We start from the raw sequence: 19132 nt of genomic DNA on the forward strand, positions 1-19132 counted from the left end.
GCCCCCTCGATGTCGAGAAAGGTGTTCACAGCAAATTTCTTGTGCATAAGAATGCTAAGTAAGGCATGCTGCGTCCTTAACAGTTTACCCCTCGGTATTCTGCTCCTAATGTACAGATCCAAGTTAAAGTACTAGCTATAGAAAAAGCCTTCGGAGCTTTATTGAATAACTGTGTGAGGATACAGAAAGCAACCATACGCACAGATAGCCAGGCGGCATTGCTGGCCTTGTCGACGCCACAGATTAATTCCACCGTAGTCAACTATTGCTGGAAGGCTTTAAGCTAACTGGCAAATTAACCTCACTTGTCCATAATTTACGTTCCCGGTCACAAAAACATTCTTGGCAACGAATAGGCAGACGAGTTGGCAAAACAAGTAGTCTCTTTTGACGATTTCGAGGAGAAGTTATTACCATGCCCACTGAGAATGATCAAAAGAGAGCTTTATATGCATTTAGAACAAATAGCTCAGAGCAGATGGAAATTAATAACAAACTGCAAGATATCAAAGCAGATATGGCGCAAGTATGACAGGACCAGAACCAGGAGCTTCTAAATAGGCTTAAAGCATTATTTGCCACAGCTACAAGACAGAAGGGAATATGGAAATTTAGCTCTATCACAAACCCGACACAAAATGGGGTAGCAAGATGATAAGGTCATACGATAGTGCATCAAAATGGCGCATCCAGCACAAATTGAGCGCATAGTGGCAGCACGCCTACCTACCTACACTTACACTTTCTCAAAAGTCTTCATACTTGTCCCATTTTTTGGTAGGTTAAAAAAAGTTAATAGGAAAACCACCAAAACGGCAAGACCGGCAATTGTTTGAAAACTGGTCCTATATAAGTAGAAACGCGAATCATTAAGGAGGTTACATAATTTTGAGAAATTATTTTCAGACGCAATTACATATCATTAGCATAGTTTATAAGGTGCTACCTATTTCATAATTAACCAAATGACATTTGGTAATTCAGTTTGAGACAAATTTTCGTTTGAAATTCAGATCAACTGTCAAATTCGTCGCAGCAGCTTGATTAAGCAATTAACGCGGCAAAGTAATGTATCTAATTCTATATGTGTAACGGCATATATATAGGTCTGAGTGTGACAAGATTTGGAATTCATGCTGTCTGCGGGAGAGTTCAGTAACTTGTATAGACACTGAACACTATGTGCAAATATTTAGCAACAATTTACAATCTAAGTCGACTAACCGGCAGCCCACACAACGCCGTCTGTCTACGCGTTATTTGGCACGAATAAGCAGAAAAAGGACGTGAAGTAGTAACTAGAGGACACATGCCAGCCAACACGTGCCGGTAACGGTAAATGTATATTAATAAGTGTAAAATATACTGTCGGCTCTCAACTCTTGCCCCCCAACGACGGCAATGCCGGTAGCGTGCCGCAGCAGTTTCGTGTTATCACTTCGTTTTTCCAACCATTTTATTGCCTTTTTCTGTGCTTTATGCGGTATTAATTTAAACTGCTTTGGAAAATTTAATCATTCAAATTATTTTATTAACACGCTATGGTCTTGCAATATTTAAGTGTAGTATCTCGTTCTTGTAACTTGTTCAAAAGTGGGGCATCAATAGATTTTTGTTAAATAAAAAGAAATCTAATTTCGTGCTTCGTGGGGGACAAAAAATGTGTGTGCATAATATAATATATTATATAAGTAAATATGTATATGTAAAGTTCAGGCTTAGAAAGATTTTCTGCAGATCTTTTAATCAAAAGAAATACCCTTCGAGACATTTTCACAGTTCTCACGAATGTCGGATCTACGCAATCGGAACGAACCCAGATTGACTGATTTTACTAAAAGCTATAAGTTCAACAGCATCCCTCAAAATTATTAGAGAACATTTTTCGACCCTAAAATAATAACAATAATTTCAAAGAAGCAGTGAACTGAATTTCGAAGATGCGATCAGCAGTAGTTCTTGTTCAGCATCAATCAGTTTGCAATGCGGTTGAAAGTATAAGTAGTTGTGTATATTTTATCCACGCAAAAACTATTATTATTTAATACTTCACGATTAGAATAAAAAGTAAATAAATGAAAAATAATATTTAGGTATTACGAAAAGCTAGTAACTACTTTCCTACTTTATACGAAGTATAATGAAAAATCGGAAGCAGTGTGTCTCACTTCGGTCGACATCTATTATGTACTCGAGATTTTAAGAGTTCTCGTCGCAATTGATTGCTTTCGGCTGCTGCATTCTCAAGCATCTGCAACAAAGAAGCTTTCTTAGAGGGCCGTCTTAAAAATTTTTAATAATTTTTGCACTTACGTCATGCGTCATGACTGCTCGTTCGAGTGATTCGTTATCTGCGTCATCATTAGGCAAAGATTCGTTGGAAGAAGAAGACGCGGTACGGCGAAGTAGCATACTACGCACATTTCTTGATGTCCGCTTTGCTGGAGCACTTATATCATCTGCTACATCTGCCGTATAACCTGGTAAAGGTTCCTCAAAATCCGTTGGTGGTATTGAACTTGCAGTCGCACTCGTAGTGTCTCTTTGTTTGGCTTTCAAAGCAGATAATTCGTTGCGCATATGTAGCATTTCCTGCTCCATATAGTCGATCTGCATACACAGCGAAAGAGCGACAGAGAAAATACAGCGTTAAACTAAATTGTTGTTATCTAAAGTGTAAAGGAATGTGAAATTCATACACTTTCTAGTTCAAATTCAAGTTCATCGATTATGTCATAGGCTTCGTCCAGCGCCGTCTGTAGTTTGGTCACCTGTTTTTCCAGATTTTCCGTTTGCGTCTGGTCAGCCAACGCTGTGTGGTTTATAATGGCATCAATTATCTCTTCATATTTTATTTATGGGAGTGGTGAAAAATGTTATCCACATGCCCCACTTACCTTGAGCGCGTTGACTTAGTGCCGATTTCATCACTAAACCGGACAACGTCTTTTGCCGCTTGAATGTATCCTCCAATGCTTTGCAACGCTGCACCTTCTCCAAATACGCTTCATGCAATTTGTTATATTTTCTTTTTAATCTCTCCAAATTATCATACATTTGATCACGTTCATCTTCGAGTCGTAAAGCTTCAATTTTTGCCTCGACATTAATGGCAGCTGCAGAACGACTATCACCGTTGAGACATGAGAGCTTTTGGCGCAGTAAATTATTTTCCTCTTGTAGACGTGCATTTTGAGCGGTAACTGAAATCGGAGCAAAAAGAAGTAAAATTAACTATTTGTTCATCATTTGTTAAATGAGTAATTTGAGAATGGATTAAAACCCTAATATCACTATTCTAATATTTTTAATTATGGCCTATTACCGCTGACAATATTTATTATAGATACCCCACCTAGAAATAGTTACTATCTACCATAACTTCATAGACAAAAATCGGCCCAATACACACAGCTTCCTGAGCCTTAAGTGCTATTGTTGGAGTAGTCCACAGTGCACCGGAGATGCCGATGAGAGCCGCTCTTTTGACACGTTCAAGTTTCTTAGTAAAAGAAGCTTTTTGGAACGCTCTCCCCCAAACGACTATCATCCCCACCTTTTCATATAGCTCATCTTCAGCAGGCAGGGCAACCGATGCCTTGCTTTCTCTCTCTTTAATATATGACCTCCATAAAAGCTTTTTATATTATTCTATTAGGGATAAGCCCTAGGTATTTCACCTAATCAACATGTTGACGACGTCAGTCTTCGAATGAGGGGAGAAGAACGGCTTACCCAAAGGTAAATAAAACTATTTTAGTTTTCCTAGGGTTGACGGCTAATCACTCATCCACTATTATCTTATTATCAGAAGCATTTATTCTGGGATCTTGAAAGACCTTGCATTAGCGCAAGTACTGACAGTTGTCATTAAGATGAGCTATTTGCTGGTAAACCTAAGAGAACATGGATATTTACATTCGTTCCCATTTTAGTAAAAACGAAGCTAAGTTCACTTGACTTCTTTTTTCGATGAACCTATTAAAATGGCCGTGATTGATATTAGCCGACTAAAGAAATGTATGAAAAAACCTAAAACGCTTCATGGATCATTTGATTCCTATTTAGGAGTGTTTGGGCAACACAGAAACTCTGCGTTCACAGCTATCAAAGTGGGATGCTTCGTTACCTTTGGCTGGAGAATCAGACCAATGACCTAACCTAATTTTCTAATAAATTGGCAGTGTCCAAACTACTAAGTACTACACAAATGTTTATTGCTAAGTTAGATGACATTCTTTAATTAATTGGCTTTACTGGTGTTCTCCAGAACATTACTTTACATCGTTTAGGCTTTGTCACCTTTATTGACAATGCCTCTTAATTATCGAACTTCCAAGTTTTTATCAATGCAGACATATTTTTACATTTTAATAATGTCAAATGACGTATTCTGACACAGGCAAATTGCAATTCGATCTCAATATAGATCATATCAAAGCATTTTTATTTCGTCATCCAATTTCCTTATATAAGGCTAAATCCATTTTATGTGACATTGTAGAAGTATTATCATCGTACGGGGGTAACCGAGCATTTTATACCCTCGCAATTCGAAAAGATCAAAGATGATAAAATACTTTCAGGTGTTGCAAAAGTTTTTATTAAAAAAGTTCCTAAACAATTCAACATGCATTATTCGAAGAAACCGAATGGATTACAATAAAATGTGGTATCTTATTGACCCACGTATTTTAAAAATCGTAGACCGATTTTATGTAGTTTGGTATTAAGACATATCCGTACCAGAAAGAGATGCTCTCTGAACTTCATTAAGATTTCTTACATATTTGCCGAAAAATGTGGTATAAAGTCAACCCGAAGCTCGAAAGAGGGATCATTGGCTCATATTTCATCAAATATTAAGCCGACTTTATTGTTACAGCCAATGGGGAATGCTATAAAGCCATGATTAATGACTTTTTCGTGTCTAAATTGGAGGATGTTGATGTGGACAACATTTCGTTCCAACAAGACGGCGCTACTTGCCATACAGCCAACTAAACAATCAATTTATTGAAAGAAACATTTGATGAGAGCATTATCTCGCGTCGTGGGCCTGTGGCATAGCCTCCAAGATTGAGCGATTTAACACCGCTGCATCAGTTTTTGTGAGGTTATGTAAAGTCGCTTGTCTGTGCAGAGACGATTGACGCCTTTGAAGAGAGTATTCGGCGCGTTATTGTTGACATTTATAATAAAGCTGAATTCTTAGCCATAAGATTATCCATAACTGGCTTGATTAACACAGTGAACCTTAAACCGCATGTATAATTAAAGAATTACTCATATTAATTTTGAGCAGAACTTCTAAAATGAAAGAACACATATAGATCTCTCAATATTTAAATGCTCTTTAGATTTCTTCACTTCTTTCCGCTGACATTTTTTGAAAATCGAAATAATTCCCGTAATTATCTGAAACTATTTGTCGAAGTAACGCTCTCTTACACGCATTAGATGTATTGCTCACTTTGCGCATATTAGTATATTTGGATATTTGTAAAGTCAATAAACGATTAGCCACTCACCAACTTCCAATTGCGCTCGCAAAAACTGATCGCTGACATTTTTACGCTGTAACTTCGCCATAATTTTACATTTAAATGAATTGCTTTTTTTCAATTTTCTATACAAATGTATAACTAACCGATCTAAAATAGTTTTAAAAAATTTTTCTACTTTTAATTGCAACCGAATATCAAAGAATTTATCACGATCAACTCTTAGCACTGTCTCCTTTGGTTTCAATTTGTTGTGTACTTCGCTAGCCTTAGTTTCTAAAGAGCGAGAAATATCGCTTATCGATTGCGTCAAATTCGTACTGATAAGCAGCAATGTAGGGAAAACCTTTTGGCCCGAAATTGAGTAACTCAAATTACTGGCGAGAACGAAAGCTTTTTTTACCTTTTCACAACCACTGGAGCTTTATCATTACAAACTAGCAAAGCGTAAATCTGAAGATGTGTCGGGTAACGAATTCACCCAAATTAATGCTATAAAAACTTCAACACTCTTTTGTGGTTTTGTTATTTTGTTATATATTTCAAAAGCTTCACTCTTAGAGACATTTTAACTTCTTATATACTTAATTCATTTACTTGTTTCGTTTACAAAAATTATTGGGATGATTTATGTCGTTCAGCTGATTATACAGTTGTAATCAAAAGAACTCGATATTATCATGAGCTGTTTAAATCTGCAGTAGCAACAAGAAAAAACGTTAACTTCTATAAATTATCAGATTGACATCTCAAAAACGGAGGGACTTGTACGCATATCAGAGGTCCCGGAATTACAAATATATACCTAACGAACTAAGTTTAGTAAGTCCGCCTTATAAACTGTACAGTTCGAAAATAGGTGAACTATTATATTTTGAAAGCAATCTATCTATTTCAATTGTTCTCTCACTGTATATGTTATCTTAAGGGATTTTATTCTAGAAATGCAAATCTCAAACCTGACACTTTCAACCGCAACGACGACATTGTTTGATCACACCATTAACTGATTTAAAAACTAATTTAAATGCTGTTTGGGGCACTTACGCAGATACCTTACGCTCCAACCGAAGTTAAAGGAAATAAATTAAAATAGATATGTTTTATGGAATATTTCAAACAGTAATAATCTTTCAGCAAAATTAAAATTGCTTACTAAGATTTCAAAAGATAAAATAATAAAGTGAAAACTTGTCTTGCTATACATAATCCTTCTGGGTCTCTGAGACTCTGGGACTCAAAGTCAATACTTTGAAACAGTTTTAAATATGAATAATAGTTGCATAATTCTAAAAACTAACTCCTCTTACGAACGACATACTTTTTTGCTCACCATTATCTACACAAGTTCAACGATTCCTATTTGACTGTTCAAACTTTGCGAAATTAAATCTGAGACACGTAGGATCCTTTGCCGTCATAGTGAAAGGAATCAATTTTTGATCGGGTCAAAGCGCTTTGTCGATACATGAGACCAACTTTAGGAATTTTCTGGCATCAAGAGCAAGGGTGATACCCAACTCAGTTCTGGCAGGCTAAATTCCTGCTTATCTAGACTATACGCTGATACATACCTGTATATGTACGTCATGCAAAGGGAATTCACATTACAGTAATCACCACTTTAGTTCGACCCTGTCGAGACAGCTTGTTTCCTGGAGCTACCTTTAATTGACCTCAACGGCAACCGAGTTGCCTTTCCTCCAGATAGGGTCTTAAAGAACCATTAAGACAACAACCGACTTAGGGATCGAAAATGGGATCTGTCATAGTGATAAACGACATCTTACCTGTTTATAAATCTTCTTCTTAATGTGACCCATCCGTCTAACTTTTCCGATGATATCTAGAAGCTTTTTAGTAAGTATAGTGAAAAGCTTCTGGAGATATCTATTTAGCAAAACTGTAAGCGCTAATTGTATGGAAATCTAACAACTCACCTTCATTGTAAGGCAATTATAATAATTCTAATAGAAAGTCCTTTGCAACCCATATTCAACTTTTAACTGCTTTCATCGGGCTTGTATCTAGACTTATGTACTTTGAAGCCCCACTGAGTTCAGTTTAAAGCTGTTCTTTAAATTTTTTGTTAGTAGTTCTCTGAGGATTCACGTTGACTGCCGATAACGTTGGCCACTTAAAACGTCTTCTTCGAAAAACTTGCTATTTATGTATAAAACGGTACTTTAAGCATTTAAAAAATAATTTTCGAGCTCTTACAGAGCTGTCACTTATTTGTTAGTATTATTGTACCCTAAAGAGGGTATATTGAGTTTGCCACGTAGTTTGTAACATCCAGAAGGAAACGTCGGATACCTGCATATGTACATAAATGATCCGCGTGGCGAGCGGCGCCGATTTAGCTATGGCCGTCTGTCTATACGCGAACTAGTCCCTCAGTTTCTGAGATATCGATCTGAAATTTTGCACACGTCCTTTACTCCGTGGCCGGCTGCCACGCCATACATAGACGTAATAATCCTTAGCATATAGCTGCCATACAAACTGAACGATCAAAATCAAGTTCTTGTAAGGAAAACTATTTTATTTAACAAGGTATCTTCACGAAATATGACATGGATTATTGTCCAAAGCAACAATGCAATTTCCGTAAATTATTCAGATCAAACCACTATAGCTTATAGGTGACATACAAAATGACCGCTCAAAATCAAGTTTTTGTAAGAAAACTGGAACTGTATTATAGCTTCAATTCAAAGCTTCAGTATTGTTACTCACCATATGTCAATAGATCTGGACTTTAGCAAATTAAAAATCAATTCCATTTAATTTTCTTCACTAATTTTATTGCATTTTTTCTTAAATATTTATTGTATTATATTTGCAGATTAGCTAGGATCGGCTAAATATATATGTGTGTGTACACTAAAAGTACCTCCCCCACACTCTCCCTTTCTTTCTTTGCAGCCAACGAGGGCGCACTTAAAGTACAGTTTCATTAACATTTACATAGTTGTTTTTTTTGTTGCGGTTTTTGTTTGTTTTGCTTAATAAACGGCAATACAAAAGTGCACATTAGTTTACATATACAATTCATCAGTTTCATTTGTATGTATGTATTTCATTATATTTAAAAATATTTATTTTTATTTTTAAAATCACATTTATTAAAACTACTAATAGAGACGACTTTTTAGTTGTCCCTTCACTTTCAGTTAGTTTTTGTCATCAAATTGCAATTTGCCTTGGACTCAATTTTAGCTTTATCCGCTCGTTATTGGATTTTGCAAAATTTAGCAGAGTTTAGTTACACATACACGGTGTAGCATTATGTTGTGCTGTCTGAATTTTTTTTTATGTGTCATAGCTGTTTTTATAAAATAGTTATACTTACATTTTTAAGTTTCAGCATTTCTTGTTGTATATTTGTATGTGTGTTTGTGTGTACGTACTTATATATAAGTGTTTACATGAATGTATGTATGTATGCATTTTTAAGGCAATATAATTGTTATTTATGCTCCTAATTCATTTAAAGTTTATAATTATGTTTTTTATAGATAGGTATGCATATACATATGTTAGGGTGAGCCCAAAAAAAATACTTTAATTTTTCTCCTTAGCTATGATAAAAATATTGTACGAAAAAGTAAGAAAAAACGTTATCTTCGGTTGCATATATATGTATATACCAAAATATTTTTTACAAGAGCTTAATTCTGATCGTTACTTTCTATGCCAGCTATATGCTATAGTGATTCGATCGGAACAATTTCTTCGGAGATTACATTGTTGCTTTAGAAAATAACTCATGCCAAATTTTGTGAAGATTCCGATCGTTCAGTTTGTATGGCAGCTACAGGTGTCCGATATTGGTGCTTCCAACAAATGAGCAGCTTCTTGGGGAGAAAAGGACCTGAACAAAATTTCAGATTGATATCTCAAAAACTGAGGGACTAGTTGCGTATAAACAGACAGACGGACATTACTTAATGAATTCAGCTCGTCATGCTGATCATTTGCATATACACGTTGTCTTCTGGGTGTTACAAACTTCATGGCAAACTTAATATACCCGGTTCAGGGTACAAAAATCTGGTAAAGTTTGAGGTCGTAATATTAATATTAAGTGTTTTCGCTTTGTGATTTTTGACTTCCCATATGTATAAAATGTACCAAAAGTTTTGTTTCGTCATGTTGGACGATATGTTTGCCGTATTTAAGGAAAAGATAAAACAATTTTTTTTTGGCACACCCTAATATATTTATCTGCATAAGCCAGCATATTATGTACTTTAAGTGTATATAATATATACATATGTAAGTAATTAGATTGCATATACTTATTCGGTGCAATATATGTATATTATTTCAACTGACTTGCTTAAACTACTCATTCATTACATTTATTTTCGAAATCAGTTTCGAAAATACTATTATGTATGTATGTATATACGAGGTTTGTTCAAAAATTATTGCGAATTTTTCTCAAAGCATTTAAAAAAGTCATTTTGTGTGATTTGGTTCAGCTTTTCCTTCGGTGCAGTTTTTATCTCCTCAATCGTAGCGTAGCATCTTCCCTTTATGGCCCTCTTCAGTTTGGGAACAAAAAAAGTCACAGGGGTCCAGGTTAGGGGAATACGGTGGCTGCGGTACCATTAATTTGTTGTTTTTGATACGTGAGCAGGGGCGTTATTATGGTGCAAAATCCAATTTTTGTTCTTTCACAAATCTGGTTTATTGCTTCGCGCAAATTGCGCATAACTTGCAGGTAATATTCTTTATTGTCCGTACGACCCTTTGGCAAGAACTCATGATGCACAACGCTCCTGAAATCGAAAAAACTGTGAACAAAACCTTCACATTCGACCGAACTTCGCGTCTTCGTCGTTCACATCTTCTCAACCCACTGAGAACATTTTGTACCATCGTCCGAGCACTTAATTTTGTTTCTCACCCAAAATTTATTTATAGAAATTCTTTGATCCATTTTTTGGAAAAGGCCAAAATTGAAGACGAACCAAAATGCGTCCTATCAAAATAGCTGTTAAAAATTAACTAAACATTAAAAATGGCGATCTTGTCAGCATAAGTAAGGAATATAAGTACCAAAACAATCGAAAATCGATTACACGTAGCCCGCGAAAGTTCAAAGTTCGCGATAATTTTTGAACAAACCTTGTATATTTATCACTCTTTCCTGCACTATCATATAAAACTAAACTACAGCTACATATTTCTTATACTAATTGACATACTATGTTTTTAAATTATATTATTGGACCATATATTGGGCTCAATTGCCTGCTTACTATTATTTATTCTTTATTTTAAAGTGATAAAGGGTCTTTCATATATAATTCTGATAAATAATTATGAATTATTTCGAAATTTGTGATATTTTTGGCATTGAGATTTTATGAAAAGATTTTTTCTGGTCTGGTTACACTTACTGTTGAAGTGCTGCTATTATAAGAAAAAATTTGCCATCGAAAAAATTCTTCCTAAACGAAATCACGCTCTTAAACCTAAAGCGCCAGTGTATGCGTCAAATTAAAGTATAATTTAAATGTTCTACACTAAAAATACATTAGTCGAGTGAAGATAGACTAAAGTGTTGCTTGACTGGTTGGATTCCAGCTGATATTGTAGTACTGACTGAGAATGAGGTGATTGACGACCATAACCGAAAACTTTAGCGTATATCTTTATATATTATTAAAAATAGGTAAAAATGATATAAAATGTCATATTGGTTTAATCATAACCTTACATTGATCAAATGGCTTTCGAAACCCTACATGTTTACAGAATGACCCAGTGAAAACAACGAAACCCCCATTACGAGATATTTTCTACCGCTATGGGCTATCATCTCAACGACGCTCTCAAATATTTTGAATAATGTTTTTAACAGAAAAAATAACAACAGAATCTTGTTTTGAAAGAAAACAAAAATTAAAATTTTAGCTCAAAAATATACATATGGAAATGTGTAATAGAACTTTCCGTTATTATCTCCTAAAGCACAGTAGGTAAAAATATCTTTCAATAAATAAGGCAAAATCCATGATAGAAGAGGGAGTGTAATAGTCGATGTACCACCCACGTAGGATGATGATCCCTATTTCGTACGAAGGCATTGGTATGCCCTACACTAAAAAAAATTAATATTGAATTAAAATTAACTAATTTGTATTAAAAAATTAAATTTATAATTCGCAAACAACAAGTCGATATTAAATTAAAACTAATTAATTCCGCAGATTATTAATATATTAAAAATTCGACTTTATAACTTACCATATTTGTTTATAAACAAAATTTGTGTATATGTATACATGTATATAGTTAATTGTTATTGATATGCTACTCTATATAATTCGCTAGTGAGTCTACAGTTTACTTTCTTAACAAATACTTAATTTTTCTCTATTGCATAACTACATACAATATATTTATATAATATTGTTTAAGAATGTGTGGCTCTTAATTGTTATTTTTTATAGCGCTTGCACTCAACATATTGTTATAATTATTTTATTTTCTATAAAATATTGCAGGATTTAGCCATTGACTTGTTTTTGCTTTTGTTGTTTTTTTACTGTTCTTTGTACCATCTGCTCATCGACTAAAACTGTTTCCATTGCATTTTCATATTTGTTAAAAATTTTTATGTATGTATATATGTATGTATGTATATGCAGTGCCATGCAATAAAACAATATTAACAACACATTTCCTTTGCTTAATATATATCCGCTACCTTTATTTTTATCCTGTTTCTTTAGGACCACAAAATATTGTGGTTTTAAATATTATTCATATAATTTTTTTTTTTGTTTTCATAAAATTAATTACTCATATGCTACAATAATTTATCCGCAGATCCATATTTCACAGCACAAATTTTCATTGACAAAGTATGCTTGCATTCCATTTAAGACTTCGTGAATTTTAATTGATTTCTGTTAATGTGTTTGTGTCATGTGTGGTGTATATAAAAGTGTTTTTGAATAAAGCAAAAAGTAAATTATATTTACAGCTAGAAATCTTATCATCATGATACCAAGGATGAAATGATGCGAGACTCTTTGAATCGAGAGAGAGCTGTCAAAACCCACATTTTTTATAACATTTGCCAATCATGCCACTGTCGAACGAAAATGGATTGGGTATTATAAAAAAAACTTGGGGGGTATTTTGCATTTCGATATTATTTTTAGGTGCTCCGTCCCCAAGTAGGCCTATATAACGCATATACATCCCTATATACTTGTATTTATATTATAAAATTTTTAAAAATGCATATAACATAAAAAATTAGCATATAAATAAAAAAAATTATAACAAAGAAACAATACAAGTCATAATAAAATATCATGGTTTTATAATGAACGTTTTAAATTAAATTAACAAATAAAATTTAGTTGCACGTTATTCAAAAGTATTTGTGTCGTTCTTTTCGCACTGCTTTTGTTAGCTATTTTTAGCGGGTTTATTTCTGGCATCCCGCCTTTTTTGACATCAGCTGTTCGAAATTCCCTGATTTTAATAATCAGGGAAAGAGAATAACAGAAAAATCAGCGAAAATGAGAGAGTCTCGCATCATGTCATCCTTGATGATACCATTTATAAACCAGATATGTGAAATGTAGAGAGAACAGAACGCAATAAATATAAAGGTCAATTAACATATTCTCTTATCACATTCCAATTTTTAGAGAATCTACTCACAAAATGATCAAATGTTAGATTTTATTCTCAAAGCTAGAATTGTCAAACCTCTACTCTCAAAATTAACAATTACAAAATTTTCTATTCACATTTAAAATTTTAAATTTACTACTCTCAATAATATGTTTGCTCTCAGAGCACTATTTTCGGTACTTCTACGCTCACAACGATCAGTTGTTCAATTTTGTTTTAGTGCCAGTTCACACACGGACTCTTTTGTCGCCCAAACCGGTTTATTGTTGGCGAGGGGATGACGCGTATAGACGAAGGGACCGTTCCGCTCGTGCTCGGGTGGCACGCTTTGTGTTCTTGTTCGTAACAGCTAGCTGCTACGCATTTCTGCATTCCTTATCAATAGGAAATTCTTTTCATGGTTGCAACAGCGCTCGGTTTCAAATGAAAGTATACGATTCGTTCGGAAATTTGAATTCTGTTATCTATTTTTTGTAAGTAATATGCAAATATGCATAGCATAATAGATATACTTTGGAAAATGGTGAATAAGAAAAAAAAGAGAAGCTCAAAAATATTTAATTACATATAGCAGTCTTAAACGTTAAATTTTTATAAAAATTTAGTTACTTTTACTTTTTCCATTTACCTTAATATATTAAAATGCGTTCATATTTATTTTTTTTAAACGCAAAGGGTTGAATTCGAATGCCATTTTATTTAAAACAGGAAATATAATTAATTCATGAATGTTTTGTAATAAATATGCCATAAGGAAAATAAAGGGATAAACTTCCCGATAAATTAGAAAATTCCGGTCATAAATTTGGCCTTAAAAATATGAATAGCGGGTATTTATTAATTATTATGATGGATTAGGGAAATAATATCATAAGTTTTTTCTTGAAAATATTAATTGCGGGTATTCTAAATACTGTTCTATCACATTTATGGTAATCCCTTGTAAGCAAAATGTGAGACTCAATCCCCATCCCAACATACAAATGAAATATGCATTTTGTTCGCGAAGCCGAACCGGACAACCATTTGCGAAAATTTTGTGAAAAGGAATGAAAGAAAAACTCGGCTCGAGTTGCTGGACTCTTTTCGACCATATGAACGCACAGAGGGACACCAAAAGAAAATTTGCCGATAATGAACGACAAAAGAGTCCTGATATAACCGACGATTTAGAGAACACTTTTTACTTCTACTTCTACTCTCAAAAAGGTCAATTATTCGCTTTTTTTCACAAAACAATTTTTAGAGCTTCTACCCTTAAAACTATCAATCCTTTTAGAAAACACTTTTTAGAACTTCTACTGTCATTGATCCGATTTTCTCTTCAGATAACAATTCTTAGTACTTTTACGCTCACAAAGAACAATTGTTAAATATTCCTTTAAGAGAACACTTTTTCACTCAATATGCTCCATTTTTAGATTTTCCTCTCACAACTCAATTTTCGAACATTAAGTTTATTACTTGAAAACATTATAAGGACTGTTTATTACTAGCAGTAATGCACGTACAATTACTTTTTTTTGATGAAGTCACATTAAATCAAATCCTAAGGGAATAAATTATATCAAAAGTTTAGCAAGCTTGTTTTAGCCCTTATATAATATTTCTTGCGAACTAAGCAAGTCTATAAATAATTTAAAAAATATAAATCTTTACAACATAAGTAAATACATATGTACATAACAAATCGCAGAATTTAGTCCTTCAAGAATTATAATAAAAGGTGTTGGAGTTTAAAAAATAACTGTAAGAATATATTCAGAAAATCTTATTAAAAATAGTACAAAAATTGTTATAGATTTTCGAAAATTCTAAGATAAGGAAATAATATTTCAAAACTAATTATCTACTTTCGAAAAAAAAATAGTCAAGACACATATGCAAAAAATATTACTTTAGGCACTGAGTAAGCATGATAACTTATTGCGAGAAATTCGTTAAACACTGCTATTCCAATTTTTTATCTTTAAAATTTAATAATTTACATAATTTATTTTTAATTTTGTAACAAACTTCATTTTATTTGTATTTAAGATTTTATTTTCATTAATTTGTTAATTTGTTAATATTTTAATTATTTTCATTTGTTTTATTTTATTTCACATTGAATTCTAAATTATATAACAATTAAATAATATTTTACTTTAGTTCGTCACATAGCCCTGATTTATTAAATTTATATTATCTTATCGTATTATATTTCATTAGAATTTTATTTAAATATTAACGAGACGAGCTGAGTCAATTTAACCATGTCCATCTGGGACGAACTAGGCCGTCAAATTTAAGATATCTATATGAAATTTTGAAAACATTTCTATCTTCCCAAGAAGCAGCTTATTGTGGGAATCGCCAATATCGGACCACAATACTAGCATATAAGTGCCATACAAACTGAACGATTAAAATCAAGCTCTTGTATAAAATTTTTATATTTGAAACAATATCTTCACATAACTTGGCATGGATTATTGCCCAAGGCAACGCTACAATCCCCGAAGAAATTTTTAAGATCGGATCACTATAGCTTATATCTGCAATACAAACTGAAGAATCAAAATGAAGTTTTTGTGAAAAGTATTTTAGCTTCGTTGCAATCGAAGTTAACGTTTTTTCTTGTCATTAGTTTTTTTAGTTACAATACTTTTTTCATTATTTTATATATGTTGCTTACATTTTCTTTATTACATTCTATTAGTTTTTCGTTATTACACCTAAATAATTTTTTCATGTTATCTGCATATATTGCTTTAATTTTTATTTATAAAACTTGTATTTCGTTATATTTTAAATATTGTTTTAAATATAATATTAATTTATTTTATATTATTATTTCTTTTCATTTTATTTTATTTTGTCTTAATTTATTTTACTATTATATTATATTTATTATTTATTTTAGATTATATAATTTTACTTCATTCATTTCATTTTATTTTATTTCATTTCATTCTTTCTTATTATTTTATTTTATTTTATATTGTTTTGTTTTATATATTATTTTATGTATATTATTTTATTTCATTTTATTTGATTTTATTTTATTTTATTTTATTATTATTTTATATGAAAGAAATTTATTTTATTTTATTGTTTTCTAGCATTATTTAATTCAATTTAATTTTATATTATTTTAATGGATTTTATTTTATTATTGTTAGTGTATAGTTTTAATTTTTTTTCTTATATTTTATGTTACTTTATTTAATTTTTTTTTCATTTTATTTAATATTATTTTATTTTATTTTGTGTTTTAATATTTTACTTCTTCTTATTTAATTTTTTTAATTTTATGTTATATTATTTTAATTTACATTTAATTTTATGTTCATTTAATTTGTGTTTTGTTTTGTTTTATTTGTTCCTAATTCCTTGCCGTTTACTGTATTCTCTCCTTTTTCTTTCTTAATGTACGTAAAATATATGAACGTATATATGTAAATATATCATGAAAATTATAATTGGCGATATAGTTTTTATTCAAATATAGTATATATGTTTGTATATATGTATGTAAGTGTAAAATTGTTGGTATGTATGTTTAAATGTAAAAACATTTGAAATTGCAATCAGTTTTCTTCATCATAATATTCATTAAATTCATTTTATTCAGCAAATTGGAACATTTTATTACTATATATGTATACATACATGTCTGTATATATGTATGTATATATATATGTATTTTCGCTTATACATGAACTTAGGCCTCTACGTTCTATGCATACATATTTATATGCATCCCAAACACTTTAACACATTTTCAAATATTCAAAATCAATTAGAACTCTAATACTGCCATGCGGTCAAAAATGGGGGCATATTTTATGATACACGTTTATTAATATTTTTTAGAGTAAATATATAAACAATTAAAGCTTAAATTTTATCTAAACATAATGGTGCACAGTTATTGCCGAAGAAACTAACGTGCTTTTTTGTTTGATATTCAACTACAAAATATTTTGAAAAAAGGTTATATATGACTTTTATTTATAAGTTTACGGTTTAATTTATTAAACGCGCATCATAATCAATATTAACTAATTATTTATACGAACACATGCTCAAGTCATGAGTTTTAATAAGAAATTAAATATTTTTTCTTTAAATTTGTATAATGTCTAAAGGCAGCCGGCAAATCAAATTAACGAAATGATTTATTACTACAAATACATAAATATATTTATGTAGATATAAATAATAAAATTGTGTTTCTTCGATGTGTTTTTTGTTTTTTGCTTTAAGTGTAAATTAAAATATGTGTAGCATACCATTTTTTCTATGCGTTATTTTATTATACATATATATATATATATATACAAATACAAATACATAAGTTGTTGCGTACGAAATTATTGTTATTTTTTGTTTTTCAAAATAGGATTTGCCAACATTTTTCTTCTACGGGCTTATACAAGAGAATAAAAATGTATTGAATATCTATAAAAATCGCTTGGCGATACCTAAATACATTGAATAATTGAATTGAATACAAGTATGTATGTGTGTATGGTATGTAGGCGTCCAGTGTTGCATCAAAAAACAAATGATTTAAGTACGCTTTTGTAGACATTATATGTTTGAACAACAAAAATATCTAATAATCCGCAGCTTTCATGGAATGACTTCACCGGGACGCGAGCGCGCTTGCAGTTTGCGCGTGTCTACGCGAACTTACACGATAAGTGCAGTTTGATATTTGTTTGCGCGTTCATCATTTCATTAGCATTAACTTGGAAAATTTACTTAGATAAAAATTACGTTTTAGTGCCATGCGCCCATAGCTTCACTCACTCTACTGAGTTGCTGCTAATATTTTAGGCTTTCTCAGTCGCCTCCGCCAGCTTAACGCAATGCTTCTATATCCTTTCGGGTTGCCGCGCCTGTGGCAGTCGACGCGGCATTTTGCGCTTCCTCCGCATTCGAGTCATCTTCATATTCGCGCGCCAAGCTGATCAACTCATTACGCTCATCGTCGATTTGTATTTTGTGATGGGAGACCTTGCGCGCATGCGCGTGTTTCAAATGCAAAGCGGCTGCTGCGCCACCACCACTGCAATGTGCTGGCGTGGACGCGTTACTACTGCAGGCCGTGCTGCTGCCAAGGTCATTGCGTTCGCTACCGGTGCAGAGCGTGTAATTTAAGTCTTTGGAATTGGTGCGCCGATGGCGTAGTATACTTAAGGCCGCCTCGGCGACATTGTGTGCCGCGCCTACAACAACGGCGCCGGCGCCGCCACCCACAGCCGCGCCACCAATGCACGCTGGTGTTGTTGCATGGGAATTATTGCTTACTGTTATTGCCGCTGTGCGTATATTCAAGTCCTTGGAATTGTTTCGTGAGTGTCCGCGTGAACTGACTGCCGTTGCTACCAGCACCGCTGCCGCTGCCGCCTCTGTTTCATTCGAATTCTTCACACGATTTTCCTCTCTATTCATTACGTTCTTCAGCACATTCACATTCTTGTTCTTGTTGTTATGATGATTGCGGAAGAAGTCTGCATCGAAACGTATATTATTGGGCATATAAATCTGATCGTAGGAATGATTGCGCGCATGCTTCTTCACGAAATGTCCACAGCCGGTTGTCAGCTCATCATCGTCCTCCTCATCCTCCTGTGGTTTCAGCTGATTTTGTATGTAACGTATATTGAGCGCACCAGCGTCGTCACGTGAATTTGTGCGTGAATGTGTGAGCTTGTGACGGAAATCGCTGTTCAAATCACTGGAATTGTGGCGGGAATGTGTTTGAAACCGTTTTAAGCTCTTAATTTTAATGGGCTCGTGCATGCCGCCGTCCGTTGAGGCCGTACCAGGCGCTATATTTTGATCTTTCGAGAAGCTACGTATCATCTTGACGTCACACGATGCGCTGCGGAAATGTTTCTTCGATTTCGTTTGCGGCGTCGACAGACCCGAAGAGTTGATAGCATTATTGCACTTATCATAGC

General features: G+C 33.0%; 2 protein-coding genes across 5 annotated transcripts in view; both read right to left on the reverse strand.

The window, feature by feature from the left end:
* Positions 1 to 1989: 1989 nt before the first annotated feature.
* LOC106616972 (median body protein) lies at positions 1990 to 5816 on the reverse strand. Its single transcript, XM_014233913.3, has 5 exons — positions 5532 to 5816; positions 2898 to 3203; positions 2700 to 2812; positions 2314 to 2610; positions 1990 to 2251 (listed from the first exon to the last, which is right to left on the reverse strand). Exons 1-5 carry the CDS (start codon positions 5590 to 5592, stop codon positions 2165 to 2167), a joined length of 864 nt encoding a protein of 287 aa, XP_014089388.3. The 5' UTR covers positions 5593 to 5816; the 3' UTR covers positions 1990 to 2164.
* A 2473-nt stretch (positions 5817 to 8289) lies between these two features.
* Oatp30B (Organic anion transporting polypeptide 30B) overlaps positions 8290 to 19132 on the reverse strand; it is a 71721-nt gene continuing 60878 nt past the window's right edge. For all 4 annotated transcript variants that reach the window (XM_070106824.1, XM_036361861.2, XM_014234860.3 and 1 more), the window contains one exon: positions 8290 to 19131. In XM_070106824.1, coding sequence (XP_069962925.1) covers positions 18027 to 19131 — 1105 coding nt within the window. In that variant the 3' untranslated portion in view covers positions 8290 to 18026. The remainder of the gene's footprint in view (position 19132) is intronic.

This window comes from Bactrocera oleae, chromosome 3 (assembly GCF_042242935.1).
Source record: "Bactrocera oleae isolate idBacOlea1 chromosome 3, idBacOlea1, whole genome shotgun sequence".
In the NCBI taxonomy this organism is placed as follows: Eukaryota; Metazoa; Arthropoda; class Insecta; order Diptera; family Tephritidae; genus Bactrocera; species Bactrocera oleae.

Excerpts from the sequence above, each read along its gene's own strand:
- LOC106616972 (XM_014233913.3), bottom strand. The coding sequence starts at position 5,592 with ATGGCGAAGTTACAGCGTAAAAATGTCAGCGATCAGTTTTTGCGAGCG. Across the intron at positions 2,813-2,897 it reads ACTAAGTCAACGCGCTCAAG|CGTTGGCTGACCAGACGCAA; the intron begins GTAAGTGGGGCA and ends TAAACCACACAG. Across the intron at positions 2,252-2,313 it reads GAGCAGTCATGACGCATGAC|ATGCTTGAGAATGCAGCAGC; the intron begins GTAAGTGCAAAA and ends TCTTTGTTGCAG.